General features: G+C 41.0%; 1 protein-coding gene across 1 annotated transcript in view; it reads left to right on the top strand.

Moving 5' to 3' along the window:
• The window catches only part of Kcnmb4 (potassium calcium-activated channel subfamily M regulatory beta subunit 4), a 90,926-nt gene that overhangs the window by 23,048 nt on the left and 43,466 nt on the right, over positions 1 to 24,412 (top strand). Inside the window, exon 2 of the mRNA XM_008830043.1 lies at positions 17,223 to 17,350. Coding sequence (XP_008828265.1) covers positions 17,223 to 17,350 — 128 coding nt within the window. The remainder of the gene's footprint in view (positions 1 to 17,222; positions 17,351 to 24,412) is intronic.

Consider the following 24,412-nt stretch of genomic DNA (forward strand, 5'->3'; position numbering starts at 1 on the left):
GTCCTGTCATGTAGTTATTAATAATACTATTGAACATCATCCAGATTAAAATCTCTTGTTTTGGTCTGACTACTATTTAGAGTCAGCCTCTATTTTTGGCAAAGACTGCATGCTTTTATTTTTTAATTCTAAAACTAACTGAACTATTTTCTCTTGAAGGTAGAATATCATTCCAAACTTTGCTGAATATTAACATCACCAGCCTTAACATCCTGCCCAGATCAAAAGTTAATTGGGTATGATTCCCAGTTTCCACAAAGTAGCTGTAGTCACAACACATTTGTTGGGTAAATGAAATCTTCTCTGGGCAGGAGTGAGAACTTTTCACAGCAACATTTAAGAAGAGAGGAGCAGTCCTCAGTGAATAGCGGTCAGATCATATGGACATTTTCTAGTGCCATCTCCCATGTCCCTTCTACTTCAAGTACATAGATGACTAAGTGTTTCTGGAATATCCATACACAGTCTTTGAACATTCTTGTTGGAATTTGCCTTCTCAATCCATTTTCTGACAAGCAAATTCCTGTGTTACCTTGATGACACAAATCAAGAGCCATCTCTTCTGTGCAGCCTTCTCTCATGTTTGGGTCCCCGTGACTCGAATATTCCCATCATCTTTTGTAATCACAAACACATTGTAGATTGCTTTGGTCACTATGCTGCCTTCTTCTGGGAGGGGGCAAAGGGAGAGAGCAATCCTCATCTTTGTCCTATCCAGTACTCAACAGTCAGGAACGGCTTGCCCTGTAAATGATCAGTTCTAAAAACCTGTCATTCCTGGGGCTGGAGAGGTGGCTCAGTGTTACGACTGCTCCTGCAGAGGACCCAGGCTTTGATTTCCAGCACCCACGTGGCGACTAACAACCATCGATAACTCCAGTTCCAAGGAATCTGACACCTTCTTACCTCCATGAGCATTGGATAACATGGGTGTGCTTACATACATGCAGGCAATACACTCATACACATAAAATTAAAAATAATAAAATATATATTTTTTTCTGTCATGTAGAAAAGCTGATAAAATGCAGATTCCTAGTCTTAATCAGACATAACAAAAAGGGTCTTTTTAATTAGTTAAATTTTGTATTATGTGTATGAGTGTTTTGCCTTTGAATATGTAAGTCCACGGAGGCCAGAAGAGAGCATCATATCCCCTGGAACTGGAGTTAAAGAGAAGTTGTTGGCTGCCATGTGGATGCTGGGAAGTGAACCCAGATCCTCTGTAAGATCAGCCAGTTCTCTTAACCACTGAGCCATCTCTCCAACCCCAATAATAGGAAGGGTGGGTCTTTTTGAAAAGCAATCCCAGTGCTCTGTCAAACATACTTGACAAACGCTGTCCTAGGCTGGGCGCCTCTCCTGATTCTGCTCAGCCTGCTGTCACCTAAGGGTTCATTTTAGCTTACGTTCTTAGTTTGTCTTGCTTTATACATTTTCTGAGCATTTATTTGACCTTCAGTTTCTTCCATACAGTACTTAACATTTAGCTTTTAGATATAGATATACATTCTGGAATCACTTGCCCTAGAATTTGATTTTTTTAGCTGACGTATAATTTTATTTGGGTTTCTTCAGTTAACCTGCATTCGTGAGGATGGTGTATGCACATGTATACATGCTCACAGCATTTGATACATTATGGAGTTTATAACTGACTTAGTTTTGCTTTTTATTCCACAGAGCTTTTCAGGTGACGTCATCAAAACTATCATTAAAGTTATGAATCAGAGGCCCAATGAGATGACTCAATGACTCAGTAGGTAAAGGCACATGCTGCCAAGTCTGACGGCCTGAGTTCAAGCCCCAGTACCCACATGGTGAAAGGAGAGAACCAGCTCTCAAAGTTGTCCGCCTACCTTCACACACATGCCTTGGCAAGTGCTTACCTTTACACACACACACACACACACACACACACACACACACACACACACAAATTAAATAAATTTAATGTAATTTTTATTTTTTATCTTTTCTTTCTTTTTTTCTATATATTTTTAATTGAATTTTTGTGTATTTCATGCAATACATCTTAATCATATTTAGACCCCCTGGCCTGTCTGCACCCTCCCCCATACCCTACCCACAGGATTTCATGCATTCTGCCATATATATTAACGCCTATCAAGTCAAGTTTGTGTCCCCAAGTTTGTGTCCCTCGGTATGAGCTCATCCAGTGGAGCCTGTTCAGCCTGTCTAGCACCACTCTCTTAAAGAAGACCAACTCTCCCTCACTCAGCAGTGATCAGCTGCCAGTAGTTTCTGGGCTAAGGTTAGGGCCTCTTGCCCATTTCCCCAGTTCAATGCTGGGTTTTTGTTTGAGTTTGCATAGGTGTTGTGCATGCTCTCACCGTAGCTGTGAGTTCATATGAGCAAGTTCCCAGAAACCTGGAGGACCCTGTTTCCCTGTGGTCGTGCACCACCCCTGGCTTACAGTCTTTCTGCCCCCTTTTCCACAATGGTCCCTGAGTCCTAGGATCAGAGATTTAATACAGGAGTCTTATCCAGGGACACACACTCTGCAGAATCTTGTTCTCTGCACTTTGACTACTGGGCTTCAGCATTAATTGCCTTCTGTTGCATGAGAAAGCTTTGCTGGTGAGAATTGAGAGATGCATTAGTATTCTCTTTCTACCCCTTGTTCACTATGTTCCATGAGCCTTAGGTGTGGAGGTTCCACTTTAATTGTGTCACTTAGGGCTGGGCATCTCACAGACACTATCCTCTGTTGTGGAACTCCATTATAGCCTCCATCTGTTGCAAAAAGAAGGTTTTTTGATGAGTGCTGACAGGTACCTTTGTCTGTAAATACAAGGATCCATATTTAGCATACAGTAAGAAATTACAATTGTCTAGGGATGTAACAGATACAGGTTTTTCTATAGGATCTGTGACCTCTCCAGCCATGTGTATTTGGCTGTGTTTACAGTACCACACATAAGTTCCCTCCCTTTGAGCATGCTTTATCGCTTTATGTCCAGTTAGATAGATGTTGATTACCCCTAAGAAAACAGTGCCACTACTCCACCAATATAGTCCACTGTGCTGGTCATTAATGCATTTAGTAGGATTTAAAGCTGGGGTTAGACCACTGATTGATTTTCTTCCTTAGTAGCTTGCATAGTGTCCTCCAGAACTGTGAGAGCTGGTCTTCAGGGAGAAGGCTTTCAGGCCAGTTCCAGCTCCATTGCTCCAAGTTTTGTGTATGAAGTACATCCTGTCTCAGTAGTAGGGTCTTACCTTCGTAATGTAATTTTTAAAAGTTATAAATTGGAGTAGATACATGTTTTCAAAAATAAGGAATTATGACACACAATATAATTAAACCTGTGTTCTAGTAGACAATGTGTTAATAACTCCTAGCCAAATTTATTTGGAAAGTATTTAATCAGAAAGCTTCATCTTAGCATTGCTTTTCAGTATTAATCAGTTGTGAAGTCATGAAGGAGGCTGGATAAAAATTAATTTTTTCTTCTTCCTATAGAAGAAAATTTTCTTCTTTCTACTGCTTCTTTTTCTTAAATAGTGCTTTACATAGAACCCATCCCCAATATTTATTTAAATAGACCACGTGTTTAATTTGATAAATTTTTGAAATGACTCAGTAAAGGAAGACAGTGAATTCTGCCTACCATGCCCACATGATTGAAATGTACTCCTCAAGACGATGACAAAGAACCAATTCAACAGAGTCTATTAAAATATAAATTCTTTGTGGTAGGCTAAAAAGAATGCTATTATAAATCTTGATAAACCCTAAAGTAGGACAATAGAAAATAAGTATGTAATCAAACAGTCCACGTCAAAATGATGATTGTCTTTTCTTAACATATTCACTGGAAGTCTTTATGTAATTATACTCATAATAGCTCACTCAGTTCCATCAATTTTTATCATGAATGTAAAGGTCAAAAGCTTTTTCTAAAATATAGTCATTAGGGCCTAGTGTAATGGTGCATACCTGTAATCCCAGCCCTGGAGAGGCAGAAGCAGGAGGATCAGAAGTTCAAGTTCTGCCTTAACTGCATAGAGAGTTTGAGGTCAGCCTCAGCTACATAAAACCAAAAAGTAAAATAAAAGATAGGCATTAAACAAATATATTTTATTATATGCTTATTTTTCCCCCAGATTTTTTTTTCTACTTTTTGAAAAAATTTAGTTATTTTTGAAGTTAGTAGCAAAGTACTGGGTTTCATTATGACATTTTCATTCGTATTTGTCATTAGACTTTGTTCTTATTCATCCTCCTCCCCACCTGCTTTCCCCCCCCAGAGTAGTCCTACCTTCTGCTTCCATGTCATGTATTCCATTACTCTTTTGACCCCCCATCTTAAAATCTCTTCCTGCCTTCTCACTGTCCCCAACACACACACACACACACACACACACACACACACACACACACACGCACATGCATGCACACACATGCACAGGGGGGAGGCTTCAACCTAGAGTCCACACCTAAGAGAAAATGTATATTAGTCTGATTTATTTTATTTAACATAATGATCTTCAGTTACAACCATTTCCCTGCAGATGTCATAATTTTATTTTTCTTTATACATGAATAAAACTTCATTGTAACTTATATGTATTACTTTTTCTTTAACTGTCCATCTATTGATGGGCATCTGAGCTTGTTTTAGTTCTTGGATATCGTGACTAGTGCAGCAGTAAACATAGATGTGCAAGTATCTCTGTGGTGTGTTGACTTAGAGTCCTTCAGGGCTATACCTGGAGCTGGGTCATGTAGTGGTTCTGTTTTTAGAGTTTTAAAATTATTTCTTATGATTGTATGTATGTGACCGTGTGTGTCACAGTGATTGTGTGGAGGTCAGAGGACAACTTTGTGGAGTCAGTTCTCTCACCTTTATGTGGGTTCCACGGACTGAATTAGGTAGTCGGACTTGCGACAGCAAGTACCTTTACCCACTGAGTTGCCTGGCTGCACTTATACTTTTTGGGTTTTGAGGAATCGCCATGGTGACTTCCATTGTCGCTACACTAGTTCACATTCCCACCAGCAGTGAATAAGTGTCATTGGAGGCCTCTTTATGTCTTTCCCCACATCCTTGTCCACATTTTTGAGGTCTGCTTTCTTGATAATAGCTATTCCAACCCGAGTGAGATGGAATCTCAAAGTGGTTTTAGTTTGCATCCCCCTGATGGCTAAGGATGCTAAACAGTTTTTTAAAAGTATTTCTTAGCCATTTAAATTTCTTCTTTTGAGAACTCTATTAATTCATTACTTCAACAATCAATTGGATAATTTGTTTTTGGTGTTTAATTTTTGCAGTTCTTTATATTCTAAGTGTTAATCCCTTATCTGACACATAATTTGAAAACCTTTTTCTCATTCTATAGGCTGTCTCTTTACTTCCTTTGCTGTGTAGAATTCCTGTGCTTTTGGAGATTTCTTTATAAAGTCTTTGCCTGTGCCTATCTTGAATTGTTTTGCCTGTTTCCTTCTAACACTTTCAAGGTTTCAGGCCTTACATTCATTCCTTTGGTCCATTTTGAATTTGTTTAGCGCAAGGTAACAGATAGGGACCCAGTTTCATTCTTCTACCAGTTCATGACCAGTATTCTAATTTGATAAAAGTATTTAGATCTAAGAGTTTTCTGGTGGAGTTTTTAGTTACTTTAAATATAGGCTAATATCTGCAAATAGAGGTGTTTGACATCTTCCTTTCTTATTTGTATCCCTTTATTTATTATCCTAGCTCATTGCTCTAGTCAGGACTTGAGCACTGCTTTGAGTAACTTGCTTCATCCCTAATTTTAGAAGAAATGCTTCCACTTTCCCCCATTTAATATAATGTTGACTCTCAGTTTGTTGAATACAGCCTTTACTGTGCTGGGATATGTTCCTTCTCTTCCTAGTTTCTTCAGGGCTTTTATCAAGAATGGATGCTGAATTTTGTCAAAAGCTTCTTCTGGATCTGTTGAGACAACCATGTGATTTTTGTCTTTTAGTTTATTTATGTGTTTTATTACATTTATGGGTTTTCATATCTTAAACCAACTGTGCATCCCTATAACCACCTTGGTCATGGTGGATGACTTAGTATATTCTTGAATTCAGTTTGTAAGAATTTTATTGAGGATTTTTGCACGTATGTCTATGGGAGCAATTGTTCTGTGGTTTCCTTTTTTTGTTGAGTCCTTATCTAGTTTTAGTATCAGGGTAGTACTAGCTTAGTAGACTGAATTTGGTGATACTCCTTTCCGGAATGATTGAAGAGTATTGATGATTTTTTCTTAAATGTTTGGTAGAATTCAGCAGTGAATTCATCTGGTCCAGGGAGTTTGTGAACAGAATTTTATAACTACTTCAATCTTGTTGTTTGTTATAGGCTATTTAATTTGTTTATACCATCTTGATTTAGTTTTTATAGGTCATATATGTCTAGGAATCTTAATTGCTAGGTTTTTTTGGAAGAAAAAATTTTCAAAGTATTCCCCAAAGATCCTCAGGACTTCATTGGAATCTGTTATAACATACTCTTTTTCTTCTCTAATTTTATTAATTTGGGTATTTTTCTTTTGTTTAGTTTGGCTAGGTATTTATCAATCTTACATGTCTCTTCAAGGAATCAGTTCTTTTTCTTGATTGACTCTATGTATTGTTCTTTTGGTGTCTGTTTCCTTAATTTTTACCTTAACTTTTACTAAAAATTTAGAAAGATTGTGGACCTTCAGATTGATAATTCTGCCATTTTTATTTCATTTCTTGAAAGTCAGGGTTGGCTTGCAGAAAGTTGTTAAACAACATTCTTAATATGAAATGTGAATCCTCGCTATAAACATTGCTCTAAACATTGCCTGTTCAAAGCATTAAATGAAGACTTCTCTGGATTCTGTGGTGCTTTTTGACTTTGGTAATTCATGGATGAAGAAGGTTTGAAAGTCATATACTGTTAATGCCTGTCCATGTCCTGCCTAAAATACCATGAATAAATAAAACTGGATTATAATTTGTTTGGTTAGGGGGGTAGCTTTGCTAGATATGGTAGTCTTGGTTGGCAATTGTTTACTTTCAGGCTTGAAATGTATCATCCACACCTTCCTGGCTTTTAGGATTGTCAATACCGTTCTTGTGCATTGACCTTTGTAGGTGACTTGGCTTTTTTCCTTACACTTTTTTAACATTTATTTTTTATTATGTATTTGTGTGTGTATACATGCATGCACACACACATTCGTGCATAGTGTTTGTGGAGGTCAGAGGACAGCTTTCAGGAGTAGGTTCTCCCCTTCCTCTATGTGGATCCCACAGATTGCACTCAAGTTCTCAGGCTTGGCCACAAGCACCTTTACCCACTGAGCTATCCTGCTGGCCCTCCCTGACAATTCTTATATTTTTTTCTTTGCTTCGTAATTTTGGCATCTTCTCTGGTCATGTCTAGTTGGGCTTCCAAATGCCTCTCATCTTTGTATATTCATTAATTTCTGTAGGTCTGGGATTTTTTCTACTATAATTTTATTAAATTGATTCTTTTTTTTAATTTAAGCACAGTTCTTCTATTTCATGGCTTTTTATATTTGACCCCTTGTCTTCCAGAGCTCTTGAATGTTGCAGTCAGCTCTTGTATCTTTTCTTCCCTTCTTAATGTTTGAGTGTAATATTTCCTTGACCTCATTCTCTAACCCTGATATTCTTTCTTCCTCTTGGGTGAGTCTATTTGTGGTACTTTCCACTGTATTTTTTATTTGGTTCATTGAGTTTTTCCCTTTGGTTTTTTTTTAAATCTCAATTTCCTTGCTAAATGTTTCTTGCATGTTGCCTAACTTTTTCGTCCATATTGCTGATTTTCTCATTTGTTTTATGATTTTTTCCACTTTGTTGCATATATTGAATTCATTTTCTTTTTGAATTTATAGTTACATTTTATTTTGTTTGTGTACATGTACACCTACACACGTGCTCATGTGTGCCAGTCATGCCACAGAAGTAGAGGTCAGAGGGTAGCATGCAAGAGCTGATTTTCTTCTTCCACCATGTGGATTCTGAGAATTGAACTCTGGTCATCAGGCTTGGTAGCAAGTGCTTTACCTGCCAAGCCATCTCACCTTCAATCTGCCTTTTTTTTCCCCAAAGATTTATTTATTGTTATTTTATGTGTATGAATATTTTGCCTGCTTGCATGTAAGTGTACCACTTGTGTGCCTGGTGCCCATGGAGGCCAAAAGAGGACATTAGCTGAGGTGTTACAGGCAGTTGTGGGTACTGAGAACCAAATCTGGATCCTCTGCAAGAGCAGCCAGTACTCTTTACCACTGAGCCATCTCTCCAGTTCCTCATTTGCTTTTATGCATCTGTTTTGAGGTCAGTGACCATTTTCACTAGTAAATGTTTGAAATCTGCATTCAGCATTTTCCCTTTCTCAGTGTCTTTGTACGCAGTAGTTGAAGAGTTAGGAACTTCTGGAGGAGCCTTGTTGACTCACTTTTTTATATTTCTTCTGTTTCTCTGATACATTTTGTATGTCTGTTGGTTTAGGTATCTTTTCTGGTTTTAGCCGGGGATATTTTTATTGAGCAGTGTGCTTTTGAGTGCTCAATCTCTAGTAGCTCTCAGTGAGGAGAAAAACAACTGTTACATCAACAACTTCAGATCATATAAGATATAGAAATCAAATTAAATTGATTAGGGGCTGGAGAGATGGCTCAGTGTTAAGAGCACTGGCTGTTCTTGAAGAAGACTGGGTTCAGTTCCCAGCACCCACATGGCAGCTAACAACTGTTTTCTAACTCCAGTTCCAGGGGATCTGACACCCTCTTCTGGTCTCTGCAGGCATTGCATGGCACGGGTGCACTTACATACATGCAGGCAGTACACTCATATAAATAAAATAATAAAATATTTTTAATTAAATTCATTAAAGTTCACTACTAGCACACCACCAATGATCATAGATCAGAAAATGAGTAAGTTAATGGATCAGGAAAATGATAGTTAATGGAGAATTTTCTATGAAATTAAAAATTATTTGGGATAGGAGCTGGAGAGATGGCTCAGCAGTTAAGAGCACTGACTTCTCTTGCAGGGGACCCATTTTCAATTCCCAGCACCCACATGGCACCTATGAACCATCCTTAACTCTAGTTCCAGGAGAAGGCGAAGCCTACTTCTGACCTCTGTGGCATTGCACGGTGTGGGTGCACTCACATACATAGAGGAAATACAGTAATACACGTAAAATAAAAAAAATTTTAAAAAATATATAAAAAAGTTATTTGGGATAAATGTAAATAATGAATGAGATAAAGGAATGAGGCAGGGAACAGGAAAAATTGATGAAGTTAAAAATCCTTCTAAAAGTATATATTAGTTAATTTGTTGTTGTAATAAAATGCCGTGACCAAAAGCAACTTATAGAAAAAAGTTTATTTTGGCTTATGGTTCCAAAGGGGTAAGAGGCCATCATGATGGGGAGGCGTGGTGGCAGGAGCAGGAAGCTGAGAAGTCACATCTTTATCCACAAATGTAAAGCAGAGGACTGGAGAGATGGCTCAGTGGTTAAGAGCACTGGCTACTCTTGCAGAAGACCCAGGTTCAAATCCCAGCCCCCACATGACGGCTAATAACCATCCAAAACTCCAGTTTCAAGTGATCCGATGCCCTCTTCTGACCTCTGGGCATTGCACAACATGGGTACACTTACATACATGCAGGCATTACACTCATACACATAAAATAAATAAATATTATTTGGGATAAATAATACACAATAAATAAATATATTTTTTTTAATTTTATTATTTTTATTTTATGTGTATGCATGTATTGCCTGCATGTAGATAAGTGCACCCATGTCATGCAATGCCTGTGGAGGTCAGAAGAAGCATTGGATCCCCTGGGACTGTAGTTACAGACAGTTGTTAGCTGCCATGTGGGTGCTGGGATTCGAACCTGGGTCTTCTGCAAGACAACCAGTGTTCTTAACCACTGAGCCATCTCTCCAGCTCAAATATATATTTTAAAAATGTGAAACAGAGAGAGCAGCCTGGACATAGGGCAAGGCTATAAACACCAAAAGCCCACCCCCAATGACGTATGTCCTCCAGTAAGGCTATACTCCCTAAACCTCCTCAACAGTGCCACCAACTTGGGACCAAGTGTTGCCATACTTTTTTTTCATTCAAACCACCACAAAATGTAATAAAAAAGAAAAAAAGTTTTGGAGCAACTTTCTTCTGGGTCCTCACACTAGAGACTGCCAGATATATATATATATATCGGGTTGAATTTGTGGAGTTAAGTCTTTCCTGTGGTTTATGTTAGTGTTAAGCCTGTGTTAGACAAATGTCCAATGCCTGCCAGATCTGTCTTCACTGTAATGGCATCCCCTTCTCTGCATACCAGGTGCCTCTCCTGGCCACCCTTAGCATTGCAGTCTGTGAGCAAGGCAGGTTATCCTGACATCCCTCAGATTGTTCTCCCTGGGGTGGCTCATGGTCTAGGGTGGGGAGGGTCTGCCAATTGTGTTGGAAGTATGAAAAGCAGCCACAGAACTGAGATCTATACAGATGAAGGACCTATCTTCAAACTTTCAAGATTCCCTAAGTATTAATTACTTTGCTGAAGAGCTGAAGCTGTATCTAGTAGAAATGACTAGAGTGTCGGAGTTTTCAGGCTCTACAGCAGTGAACAGTGAAATAGGTAGCCCCAGAAGTAGATCCCCCCCTCCCCCGAGCTAGCAAACTCCTGAGCAGCAAGGGCAGGGTTATCTTGCCCTAAGCACTTTATTGCACAAGCCAAGCCTCCTGCCAACTGTATTCTCAGCTTGGTGTACCAGCCCTGCTCTCCACAACTGCCTTCCAAGGCTGGTTTTCTGCTTTGGGGCTATAGCAGATTAAATTCAGGCTCAGTCTTGTGGTTGGTTACCATTCTCAGTGCCCCAGAGTAGCTCATTTTCAAACAATATTCTCTTTCAACACGTTGGCAGGCCACTGCCCTCCAAGTCACACAGAGTGACAGAATGGGATTCCTCTTCACTGCTGACCCATCTGTGGGAGGACTCACTGTCTCACTAAACCCAAAACTGCTTCTGAAGCTTGTGAGGGCTGTAGGCTTCTCCTGAAGGTAAGGCTTCCAGTCTTCACCAAGGCCACCTGGCTTGCCATTTCCTCTCCCCCTGCTGGGGAGTCCTGGCTCGAGCTCTGTTAGTTCATCTTGGCTTCTTTTCTTTGCACCATCTTTCTCTCTGCACTTTTCAGGCACACTATCACTGCCTTTGTGAGCTTCTGATGTACTTCCTCTCTTCCTCTCTTTGAAATAATTTTCTACCTTTTTCAAGTGAACTCATCCAAGTTCAGGCAGCAGGAAACATGGATCCAAATGAGAGTTATGTGGTTGGTAGTGCTGTTGGAAATCGGGAAATGCTGCCTTTGCAAATGAAAAACCAAATAGGCCAGAACCACACAAAGGAGTTTCTCAAAAGGAATGCCTACTGTCTCACATGACCAAAAGAGTTGGGTCTGACAATTCACCTAAGTGAAATTATATGTGTGCTACCAGAAACCAGTCCTGAGCTAATCTGAGACAGGAAGAATGCTTAGAATTGCATTTCTCTGAGGATGAACCAGGGAAGCATGCACCTGTACCACATTGCCTCAGCTCACTGGTCCTCAGGACTATACCAATTCTGTTCCAGAAACACACCATCAGTTTTCCAAGAGAGGATACACAAAGCAGGCATCTCCTTAGTCCAGAACCAGGAAGCTCAAAAGAGCGGAAAACTGGGAAGGTGAAAACATGGAAGTGTGGAGCAGTGTTCAGATTACTCTATGTGCCAGGCATGGTGACATATTCCTATAATCCCAGCACTTGGGAGGTAGACGCAGGAACATCAGGCAGTGAAGGGCACCTTCAGCTACATAGTGTATTTAAGGCTATCCCGGGCTACTTGCTAAGCTCTAAGCCAGAGGGAGACCCTTTCTCAAAAACCAAAAGAACAAAAAGCAACAACAAAATTACTCTGGTCTGTACCCAAGACTTCCTATTTACCATTGTGACCTTTGGGCAAGTTTTCTTAGATCCCTCTTAGTTTCTCTTTTTAAGTTTTAAAATGTATTATGTGGGGAGCAATGTGGGCATGCATATGCACAGCATGGTTGTTGGTCAGAGGACAACTTCATGAAGCTGGTCCTCTCCACCTTGCCAGGCTTCATGACAAGCCTCTTTACTTAGCCATCTCACTGGCCTCCAGTTTCCCTTTTTATCTAATGGAGATAGGATTATAATATTTATTTATTGGGGTTAATCAGATGCCAGACATTTACCAATGACATTTTCTGTGATGATGTAATGAGAGTAGTGAGCGATATTTTTATTTGTGCTTACCGCTCAAATAAAAGGAGAGAGACTTATGGAGGAGCTGAGACAGAGCTGGGAATGTCATCCATCCTGAATGATTGAGAAAGAGAGTTTGTATGACAGGGTGTCCTAGATTTTTTTGTTTTCTGGAACACTGCTTTGAGGTTTCATTTCTAATCGATTTTAAAATCCTATCAATCTGTAATGAATGATCCACTATATAGAACTGAGACAGGATCTCAGAAAGATTTGAGATAATAGGTTTCACAAAGTATTTAAAGATAATTAACCTGGAGACTCAAGATTGAGAAAATGAAAAATAATGATTTTTAAGAATGTAAGTTTAGACTTTTAAATTTTATCCTTTCAAAATGACACTAACTTTACCAAGTTGATAGAGTATTATAAGCTTGTTATTTAACCTGTGATACTCTTTGAAAAACTGCAGTCCGTGAAAATAATACTGAATTTTTATTTCAAGTTATTTTACTAGTATGAAAAGAAAGTATTGTGCTTTCAAAAATTCATCCACATTAGCTCAAAGTTTCCTAAAGGCAAGAAGAATTTCTTTCATTCTACATGAAACCACAGCATACCTAATACAAGCATACCTAGTATAAAACTTAGAGAAGGTTTTCTGTTCTTTCAGAAACATGGATTTTGATTCTCCTGATCAAACCTTTTTTTTTTTTTTTTTTTTTTTTCATCTTTTTGAGACAGGGTCTTCCTGTAGCCCCAGCTGGCCTGGAGCTCACTATGTAGAGCAGGCTGGCCTTGAACTCACAGAGATCCTCCTGCCTCTGCCTCCTGAGTGCTAGGATTAAAGGTATGAGCCATCATGCCCGGCTCCTGATCAAATCTTAGAGTTGTCTTTCTGGAGATATTTCTTTTGAACCTATTTCTTCCCCCAAACTGAATAGTAGTATAGTAAAAAATTCAAACTGAGTTAACTTATACAAATTTTAAGTATGCTTTAAGTACATTTGGTTATCCCCTAAAATATTTGTGGTACCTCTGGTATCAGTGATGCTATGTTATTTTCCTGTTGCTGTGATAAAATACCATGACCAATGCAACTTATAGAAGGAGAGTTTATGTAGGTTACAGTGTCAGAGGGAAAGTCCGTAATGCTGGGGAAGCTGGAGCAGAAAACTGAGCACTCAGCATCTTCAAGAACACACAGGAAGCAGAGGGGGCAAACTCAAAGTGAGACAAGGCTATGAACTTTCAAGCCAGTTCCCAGTGACATGGTTCCTCCAGCAAGGCCACATCTCCTGTGAATTCCATGACCACCCCAAATAGCACCATCAGCTGGGGACCATATACCAGGGGTTTTGATATTTGAGCCTATGGTCGGCACCTCTCATTCAGACCATCATGGATGCCCATTGTTGAAAGGATTCTGATGAATTCTTAGATGTTCACATTTTGTAGAGTCTACCTCCAGGACTAGGAATTTCTTGTCTACTCTCACTTCGTACACCAACTGATCCTGGGTAGAAAGAAAATGTTAACAGAGGGAAAGGAGTATCTAACATGTTGTATGACATAAGCAGCAGGAAAAGCAAGGTCCTCTTGCAAATTTTTCCTGATAAAAAGTACAAGCCCCAGAGCAGGAACCTGCCACTCTGGTCCTCTTTGCTAGCATGCTAGCAGGAATGGTAGTCAGCCAGGATTCCCAGCCATCTCCCCAGGGGCTGATCTCTTTTGGGAAAATACTGTGACAGTGTTGTAGTCTTGCTTTGTGCTGGGTTGTTCTTGGTGTGCCTCCAAGTTAGAATCAAAATCACAGAGCTAAAAAAAAAAAAAATTCTGGAGCTTTTACATACTAGAAAAAAAGGAAGCTCAGAAAAAGGTAATTTACCCAAGACCAAACACTGAACAGATCATAGAACCGAAGCCCCATATACTGGTTCCAGTGGCTTCTAAGCCCGGATGCAGCTTTAGAAGAATCTCCCACAAAACCTTAATTCTACCTTTAAAATGGAGGAGAAGCTACACAGGGTGAGTATTCAGTGATTCAGTCCTTAAAGTCATGTTTGTGTAGCATGAATTTATTACTCATGACAAAAAATAATGAGATTTACTACAATTTAAATGTGTTTGTATTCGTATGAATTTTAAATGTTAACTTATGGAAGTAGCTTTGTCATCTTGAATAAAATTATCTGTGCATGTTATAGACTCGTTCAGTCAACATTTTGGAACCGTGACTAATACTTCATATAATCCTCTGGGTGAACATACAGAAAAGAAAAATAACAGCTCCTGTTCTCAACGCAGCAGCCAGCTAGGGAGCTGACACAGACAAGTGTGACCCTGTGTGATTCAGGCTGTGATTTTATGGGTTTGGTTCCTGGGGCAGCACGAAGGAGTGGCATTTGATTGTGTAGCAAAAAAGAGAGGCTTCCTCCAACCATGTTAACACCAGAGCTGAGTCTTAAAAGAAGGTGACTGAGGACAGGGAGCATTAGCAGGACATAAACAGCCTGTGCTGGAACAGATAAACGTGACAGCATGTGGCAAATGCTTCTGTTTGGCTGTATCTCAGGATGGTGTGAGGGTGGGATAGGCAGAGATTAGATTAAAATTTTTGAATTTTAACAAAAAAAGTGATGGAAAGGATGTACTGCAAAATTATATGCTGTAAATAAAGTAATGGAGCTGGGAGTAGTGGCACAGACCTATAATCCCAGCTCTTAGGACGATTGCCTTGCTACCAGGGTGTTATAGCACAGGTTCAAGTTCCTGATCAACCAGGGCTATGTAGCAAGATCCCATCTCAAAAGACAAAAAAAAGAGGAAGTAAGGTAAGGAGATAGCTCAGTCAGTAAAGTTGCCCACCTTGCAGGCATGAGGACCTCAGTCTGGATCCCTAGAACTCATGCAAAAAGCTGGGCAGGGTGGTGCACTTTTGTAATCCCAGTGGTAGTGAAAGAGAAGGTGAAGACAGATGGATCCCCAGAGCTCACTGTGCAGCAGCCTGTCAAAGTTCCAAACCAGTGAGAGACCCTGTCTCAAAGAGAAGGCAGAAGACACCTGATGAAGGATACCTGAGTTATGCTCCAACATCACACACACACACACACACACACACACACACACACACACACACGTACACACATACAAGCCAAAACTAAAAATAAAATAATGGAATTTAAAGTATACTATAAAGCTAATGTCCTTTTTCCCCCTGTTCCTCAATGTCTGATTCCTTGGCAAACACCTCGGGACAGTGTGATAGAGGCATCAGTGTCTAGTTGCAGAACTGACAGGAAGCTCAGTTTCCTCATCTGTAAAATGGAAATCATGAGAGGGTTGTAAGACGTACACAGTTGAGACCCATTAAGCCTTTACTGGAGTATCAGGCATATTATAAACAATAAATAGAAGCTGGCAGCTTCATCATCATGAAAGACTGGGTTGGAGAAAAATGGCCTTGAATGGTAAAGGTTCACTTTACCATCTGGAGTTAGGAGCAGTTTCCCAGTGTTGCTCAGTCTATATTGCTTAATCAAGTTCTTTTAAGAGAACTACTTTGTCAGCTACATGGCTAGGAGAGCCATCAGTTAGCAAAATACAGTCACTGTATACTTGAGAGGAAATTTCTGCTTGTCCCATTCTTCAAAAGAATGTAGGAAATGAAAGCTTCAATTTCAGTAGTTGAGAGCAAGTTTCTCAGGAGAGGTTTGTGTGCTAGTGGTTATTTAAAAGTAGTAGAGGAGAGCTGGAGAGATGGCTCCATGGTTAAGAGCACTGACTGCTCTTGCAGAGGACTCGGGTTCGATTTCCAGCACCCACATGGCGGCTATGAACCATCCTTAACTCCAGTTTCAGGGGAATCTGAAGCCCTCTTCTGACCTCTGCAGCATTGCACGACATGGGTGCACTCACATACATGCAGTCAACACACTCATACACATAAAATAAAAATAATAAATAAAATATTAAAAACAAGTAGTAGAGGAAAATGTAAAGGCCTACAGACAGGACCCCCCTCCTTCTGCCTCCCTGTGTTGACTGATAGCTCCCCACAAAGAGAGAAAGTATATTATGCTTTTAGTCTGCTATAAGAATGTAACTCATTGTTTTGAAATGTCCTTACTTCTTAATTACTGAAGATTTTTTTATCATTGTGGAAAGCTGGAACTTTGAAATATAGCTGAGCAATGTTAATTTGGTTGTATTTAAAGGTTAAATCTGTTAGATTTGCAATCTATGTAATGCCCATCTTTGTAAAGCAAAATAAAACCATTGGGCTAGAAGCCGAGCCAGTAAGACCACAGCAAGATCCCAGCGGCTGGGGGTCCCCGTTAACAGTCCCAGCCGAGGTGCTTCAGCCACTTTAAGACTGTTTTGTGATGTTTTGCTCCGTGTACATGTTGGCTTCAGTGCTGTTGAGCGTCTTTTCCTGTCTCAAGATCAGAATGGGAGTGACGGGAATACTCACAATGCAGAGCAGCAAGACTAGCACTTTGATGACCACCAGGAAAGACACTCCATGTTAGCCTAGCTGAAGGAAGGGATAGCTCCGGATAGCTGTGGAGGAGACCACAGCTCCAGCTCATAGGAGGGACACACAACTCTGGCTCATGGGAGGGAACCACAGCTCCAATAGCTGTGGCTACATCTGTTCTTTCCCATCAGTCTCAGGTCATAGACTCTATAGTAAAACAAAGTCTTAGGTCAGGGTGTGGCGATGCACACCTTTAATTCCAGCACTCAGGAGGCAGAGCTGAATCCAAGTCCAGCCTGGTCTAATATGATGAGTTCCAGGCCAGCCAGGGCTACAGTTTCAACAAATGTTTAAAAAAAAAAAAAAAGTACTTGATGGAAAAAAGGACTATTTGAATATTCCACAGAATAAAAGGTTTTCTTTCTGTGTTCTCTTTGTTAGTGCTCCTATATCCCTCCGTGTAAGAGAGAAAATCAGAAGAACTTGGAAAGTGTCATGAACTGGCAACAGTACTGGAAAGATGAGATTGGTTCCCAGCCATTTACTTGCTATTTTAATCAACATCAAAGGTAAGTCAGTATTTGTATGTGCATATTAATGTTGGTAGCCTGTGTGATTTATTATACTTGTAAATCATAGTTTGTGCTCACTTGGCAAAATGTGCAACTTGGAGATAATCTCAGGTCTTTGTAGCATGCAGTTTCTATTCTTTCTAGTATATAGAAACCTCTTCTTGCTCTACAGGATTGGAGAGAGATAAAGAACCTACAGGATAAAGAGAGAACTTATACCCTACACTTAGCCTATGGATACACTACAAATGGCAGTGCCCTTAGGTAGGAGCATTGTACACCATCAGTGTGCTGCAAAAGTTACAGACTAATGCAAGTAAGCCAAACAGTGTGTGGATCTGTCAACATTTTATTAACTTCCCAGACTGATTTTTATCTCTAGAACTTCAGTTAGGTGATATACACTTGCTGTGGGGGCACAAATGAAGGTACCCTGGGGCTGTAGAAGAGTAATAGAAAAATGATGGCAAACCTCTTAGTGCCTGGAAATGGGAACAGTCCAACATCAAGGCCTGGGCAGGACCATGTGTGGAGTCAAGACCATAGCTGGCCATCAAGGGAGGTGGGAAGTCCATTCTACAGAATCAGTCCTCCCAAGACAAGAAACAGCAAATGGTAGAAACTTCCCCTGTCTCCAGCATAAACCCAACACAGAGGCAAAGCCACTGCCATGTACAACCTGGGACCTGGGGGAGGGGATTGTGGGGAGTGCAGCCACTCAGAGAAGCCAAAACTACTGCCCACAGAGGAAGGTGGAACTGTGGCTTACGGTTGGGGACCACAGCTCCAGCTCATGGTTGGGGACCACAGCTTCAGGTTCATAGGAGGGAACCACAGCTCAGGCTCACGGGAGGGAACCACAGGTTCAAAGGAGGGAACCATAGCTCCAGGTTCAGGGGAGGGGGACCACAGCTCCAGGTCCATGGGAGGGGACCACAGCTCCAGTTCATAGGAGGGAACCACCGCTCAGGCTCACAGGAAGAGACCACAGCTCTAGGTTTATAGGAGAAGACCACAACTCCAGCTCATAGCAGGGAACCACAGCTCCAGCTCCAGTTCACAGGAGGGAATGACAGCTCCAGGCTTACTGGAGAGGACAACTCTGGGTCATGAGAGGGGAGCACAAGTCTGGCTCATAGGAGGCAGGGAACCACAGCTCTAGCTCATAGGGGGGACCACAGCTCCAGGCTTATAGGGGACAACCACAGTTTCAGGCTCACAGGAGGGGTCAATTTCAGTTACACTGGTTCTTACTACTTTCCTGTCTCCCTCACTCTGTCCATGTGATCATAAAAGACAATTTTGGCTTCCGTGCAGTTAACTTGATGGCTTGAATTTCTTACTAGAGGGACATCAATATTAGAGAAAATCACTTTACTTTTGTTCAAGGAAACAGATGGATAAAGTGTTTTCTTTTTCATAGTCAAGGATCTGATTGGCTGTTTCAGTGTCTGCTGTTTTCACATCTTCCTCTTTTTCACATAGCCAGGGGGAGCAGGTGATAAGACATCTTCTTACCGTAGTCACTTTTTTTTTTTTTTGGTCTTTTTGAGACAGGGTCTCCCTGTAGCCCCAGCTGTCCTGGAACTCTATGTAGATCAGGCTGGCCTTGAACTCACAAAGATCCGCCTGCCTCTGCCTCCCAAGTGCTGGGATTAAAGGCGTGCACCACCACGCCCAGCCGGAGTCACGTTTTAAGACCTCCCACAGTCTCTTGAGCCCTTGCCACCACTGTTGCTCCAGCACCAGCAGCCATGATGCCACCATCTTGGCTCTCCAATTATTTTCTTTCTTACTTCCAAGTCCTTAGAAGCACCTAAGGTCAAGAAAACACTCATCCTGTGTGCTAGGGTTCCTCACATGGTTCGGCACATGCACGCACCCTTGGAGGAGCTTTTGCATCCCAAGCCTCATTCCATTGTCTTTTCTCCATCAGTTCTTAACTTTAACTCTTCCTTTCTGTTTTAATAAAGTATCAAAATGTGCTCACATATTAAAACTTGACCTGCCTTTGAAGCTTCCTCACATCATACCATATAGACTATATCAAGATGACACCTTGGATTAGAGCACTTCACTACCCACCTAGAATAGCCATATTAAGTTATAATCAAACATTGTTTGAATATGATGAACATCTCCACTTGGATGTTCCATAGTGACTTCAACCCTACTCTTCTCCTAAGCTCTCTCTTAGTGAATGGTGCTGTCATTCATTTCCTTAACCCAGAACTGTGTGAGCCAGTCTTAATTGGTCTTCCTCCTTTATACTCTTTTTAAAAAATTATTTCTTATTGAGTTCTTGTGCATTTGATGTAATAGTTCTTAATCTAATTTAGACCCTCCTCCCATCCATTTCTCCCATAGCCCCATATACACACACACCAGATTTCATGCATTCTGTCATATATGTTAAGTCTTATGCAGTCAAGCATTTGTACCCAGATGTCCTTCATACTTTTTAACCTGTATTCAGTATTCTGTCAGTTTTTCTTCTGTGGTGAGTCTGGGTTCAGGTTTGGATTATTTCTCAAGTCTGTTACTGTGGCAGTCTAGTACTTCCATATACCTCTACACCATGCCACACAAACCCATTCTCCATGCTGCTGCCCACACGAGCTCCCTAGCACAGGAATCTTACCAGGTCACTCCTAATAGTCTTCAGAATAAAGTCTGACATGTCCTAGTATAGCCTGTGTGTCCGGTACCTGTTGCTGTATAGCAAACACTCTAAATCTCGTGGCTCACTGCACCAGTGGTGAGTGTCACTTAGGCTTCTGTGGATTGGCTAGGCTCACGTGCAGCTAGGTATGGGCTATGATAGCTGTATGGTCCAAGACAGCTCTTGGTAAAGAGCCTCAGTTCTCTTCTACCTCATTCTTCCGAGGCTTGGAACATCTTTTCAGCATGGCAGGATGGCAGCTCTGAACTGCATTCAAGGGAGGCAGAACTCTAGGATTAGAATACACATCATTTCTGATGCAACTGGTTCTGTTGGTCAAAGCAACCAGTGGGTAAAACCAACAGGATTCACAGTGTGTTGGCAGAACCCTACCCTGTTAGGTGCTCATGGGTTTGTGGCCATGTTTAATCCATCACAGCATACAGGGCTTCTCAGGACCTCAGCCCACCTACCACCTCCAGCCTCATCCCACTACGGTTCTTCTCAGTAGTCTTCCAACCTATGAACAATTCCCAGAATGCCTCATACTTTGATTTCAGTGCCTTTTACCTTATTTCCCCAGCCTCCTGACCACCTCCTGATCTCCTCAGAGCTCACCCTCTCTGGGCTGCTTTCCTATCTGTTTGGTTTTGTTGCATATCGGTTGAGTTGACATGTGCTGCAGGTAGACAGAATTCTGACTCAAAGTAGCATAAACTGTTACAAAATTTACTATTTCATATATCAAGAAATACAAAGATGGGCTGGAAAAATGGCCCAGTGATAAGAGCACTTGCCGTGTAAATATGAGGACCTGAGTTCAAATCCCAGCATTCATGTAAAAAGCCAGTTGTAGCCACACATGCCTATAACCCCCAGTGATACGGTGAGGCCAAGAAAGGAAGATTACTGCCAGCGTGACTCTGGGTTCAGTGAAAGATCCCTGTCTCACCAAAATAAGATGGAGAGTGATAGAGCAGGATGCCGGACGGCTTCCTCTGGCACTGGCAGGCACAGGCACCTACACACAAATATATACATACAACATATACACCTAACACACACACACACACACACACACACACACACACACACACACACACGCAAAGAGGGTTTTTTAAAGAATAGCAATGATGAATTAGCATCAAGGTTGTAGATAGTAGTGTTACCCAGAGCCCAGCACCTTTCTGGATCTCAGTTCTGCCTCAGGGTGGGTCCCTTCATAGTTAGGATATAGTCACTGCAGTTCCAGATGTTGCAGCCAGACACTGGAGTACCCACCTGCAGAAAGCACATCATCCCGGTGAGTCTTTCTTGTAATTAGGAAATTTCCCAGCTTCCCATGGTCAGCTTCCCTCACCTCCCGTCTTGTTGAGGGTGAGTTCCTGTTTCTGTCTCTAAGCAAATCACAAGAAAGAATAATCAGAACACGCCCTTAATTTGGGGTAAGACAATGTCTCCTAAGTCACATGAAAAAAGGGGTGTCTTCTGAGCAGATTCAGGAAGGAAGAAGACAAGATATAGAACAACTGTGTGTGTCTCACATGCCCTGTAGACAGACGTCTGTGTTCACATTTGTCCCAGAGGTTTGGAACACTTGCTTCACATACATACTAAGGAGCTTTAAAAATACATCATTGAATAATCAAACTAGAATCTCCAGTGATGGAACCAGGCATCAATATTTTGAAAAAAGGTTAACCTTTGGAATTCTGACACAACCAGGCACTAGAGCCACTGCTCCGCTTATTGCAACCGTCACACTTTATTGAAGTTCACCTGTCACCCTTTGTACGACCGTGTCCCTAACCAGGCTATCCCCTTGTTAAAGAGCACAGGCCAGTATCCTTTGCCTTTGTTTCCCTAGTGCCTAGCACAGTACCTATGTCTCAGTAAGTATTTGGTGAATGAACAAATGGTTGAGGTATGCTGAATTAATAAAATTTCTTTGCTGCCAAGGAATGAGTATTCACTGGTGAAAGCAGATGCTATGCAAATATAAGTATGACTTCATCAGCTAGAAATAAAAAGGGAAAGACCTTGAAAATGGGTGGCTGCGTTGAAGAAACCAAGGCTTGAAAACATAAGGCACCTTAGGTACATAGTGGTGAGTTTATAACCTGGAAAGGAGCTTGGGACTAGATTTCTAAAGGGAGATTAGCATCCTGTAGTATTGTTTTTGTAAGTAATACAGACAATAAACATTCAGGTGAAGTTGTGCCTTTTTAAAATTCTGTGTATGCGTGTATGTGTCTGTGTGGTTATGTGCATATGAGTGCAGGTGCCCATGGCAGCCAGAGATGTTGAATTTCCCTGGAGCTGGAATTATAGACAGTTATAAGCTGCCTGACGTAGGTGCTGGGAATGGGACTCCGGTCCTCTACATGAGCAGTACACGTTCTTAAGGACTGAGCCATCTCTCCAGCCCTTCTCCCCACATGTTTTTTAAAACCAAAGACTGACATAAGTAGAGCTTCTTATTTACAAAGTGAATGAGTTTTTCACTATTGTTTCTGTGTGTGAGTGTTCTGTCTTGGGTGGGGAAGCTGAGTTAAAGGCAGACAGGAAGGAGGGTCTGGAATGAAAACATAGTATTTTTGAGAGGCTACTATGTGCCACATGAAAGACGTTTTATTGAGATCACCTAATTTCTTTTTTTAATATTTTTTATTTTTATTTTTATGTGTATGCGTGTATTGCCTGCATGTAGGTAAGTGCACCCGCGTCATGCAGTGCCCTCAGAAGACAGAAGAGGCTGTCAGAATCCCTGGAGTTATTGACAGTTCTTAGCTGCCATGTGTGTGCTGGGATTCGAACCCGGGTCTTCTGCAAGACCAGTCAATGTTCTTAACCACTGAGCCATCTCTCCAGCCTGAGATCACCTAATTTCTTATAGTAGTTGTTAATACTGTCCCATTTAACAGATGAGGAGGAAATTGAGTTTTAAAGAATTATGTAACTTACCCATTGCACATAGCCATTAAGTAAAAAAAGAAATCCAGTTACTCTGATTTCCAAAACTCCTTCTTTTAGCCATCTGTTGGTCCTGATAAGGGATTTTGAGGACCTATGTGGGGAGCAATATGGAAACAGTGGAGAGGGATTACTGTATCCAAAAGGCATTTTAGAATGAGAACGCACAGACCTTAATGACAACGTAAGCGGTAAGAGAAAGGAAAGTGTCAGAAAAAGGTAGTCCAGCTGGTGAGTGTGCTGCGCTAGAGATTCTCATAAGATTCTCTAAGGATGTTTAGAAAGAGCCAGAGCATGAACTAAAAGCCCAGCAGCAAGAGGTCAGGAGCAGTGTTACACAGATCTGAGACTCATGGACACACAAGCGGTGGTTGAAGCAAAAAGAAAGAATACATACCAGGGAGCAGAATGTTGGCAGGCTCCATTTCGGTGATAGGCAAAGAAGATGGAGGAAGATTGGCTGGCAGCTCAGAGCAGAGTCTAAAGAGAATGGCGCTTTGAAAGGGAATGCTGTCTTGAAAGGTGTCTCACAGAGAGGGAGGTGATCAGGAAGCAGTGAAAAGTCATGGGTTTGGCATGGCAGTCACTGTAGAAACAGCAGGTTCAGTCTCAGAGTACAATTGGGAATGATTTTATATTAGGATGAGTCAGGAATATGATGGCATGTAAAGTGCATCAAACAGAAAAGTTCTCTGTAGCAAAGAAAGAAAATTCAGAATGAAAGGCAGCCTATTGAAAAGGATAAAATGTTTACAATCTGGTAAAGAGTCCTCTCCAAAATGTGGAAGGAGCTCCTTCAACTTAAGAATAATAGGATTTTAAAATGGACTAAAGACTTGAGACATTTTTCCCAAACAGACCTAGAAAGACTGACAGGTTTACAAGCCATTGCTTGTATTGCTAATCATCAAATACAATTCAGAATTCACAGTGAGTTACAATTTACCCTACCAAAATAGCTATTAGCAACAACAGCAACAACAACAAAAAAATGACAACATTGGTGAGGATGTGGAGAAATGGGAGCCCTGGCACACTGTTCATAGAGGTATACAATGACATAGCCACTGTGGAAGGCAGTATGGAGTTTCCTCCCAGAAAATTTAAAGTGTCATATCAAGTAATCCCACTTCTGAGTACTGACTTAAAATTAATACTTGAAATTAGAATCCCAAGGCGTTCACAGTGCTATGTTGGTTACTGCAATATCACTATAGGAAATATATAGAAACACCTAAATGTCCATGGGCAGACAAATGAGTAAAGGAATATGATATGTGCCAGGTGCACATGTCTGTAGCCCCAGCTACTCAGGATAAGGCAGGAGAATGGATTGAGCCCAGGAGTTCAAGATCAGCCTGTGCATTGAGTCCCCCATCTGAAAACAAGCACAAAACAGAACACAGTAGAAAAATGTGGTATAT

This window comes from Nannospalax galili, unplaced genomic scaffold, assembly GCF_000622305.1.
Source record: "Nannospalax galili isolate Female #2095 unplaced genomic scaffold, S.galili_v1.0 scaffold74, whole genome shotgun sequence".
Taxonomy (NCBI): Eukaryota; Metazoa; Chordata; class Mammalia; order Rodentia; family Spalacidae; genus Nannospalax; species Nannospalax galili.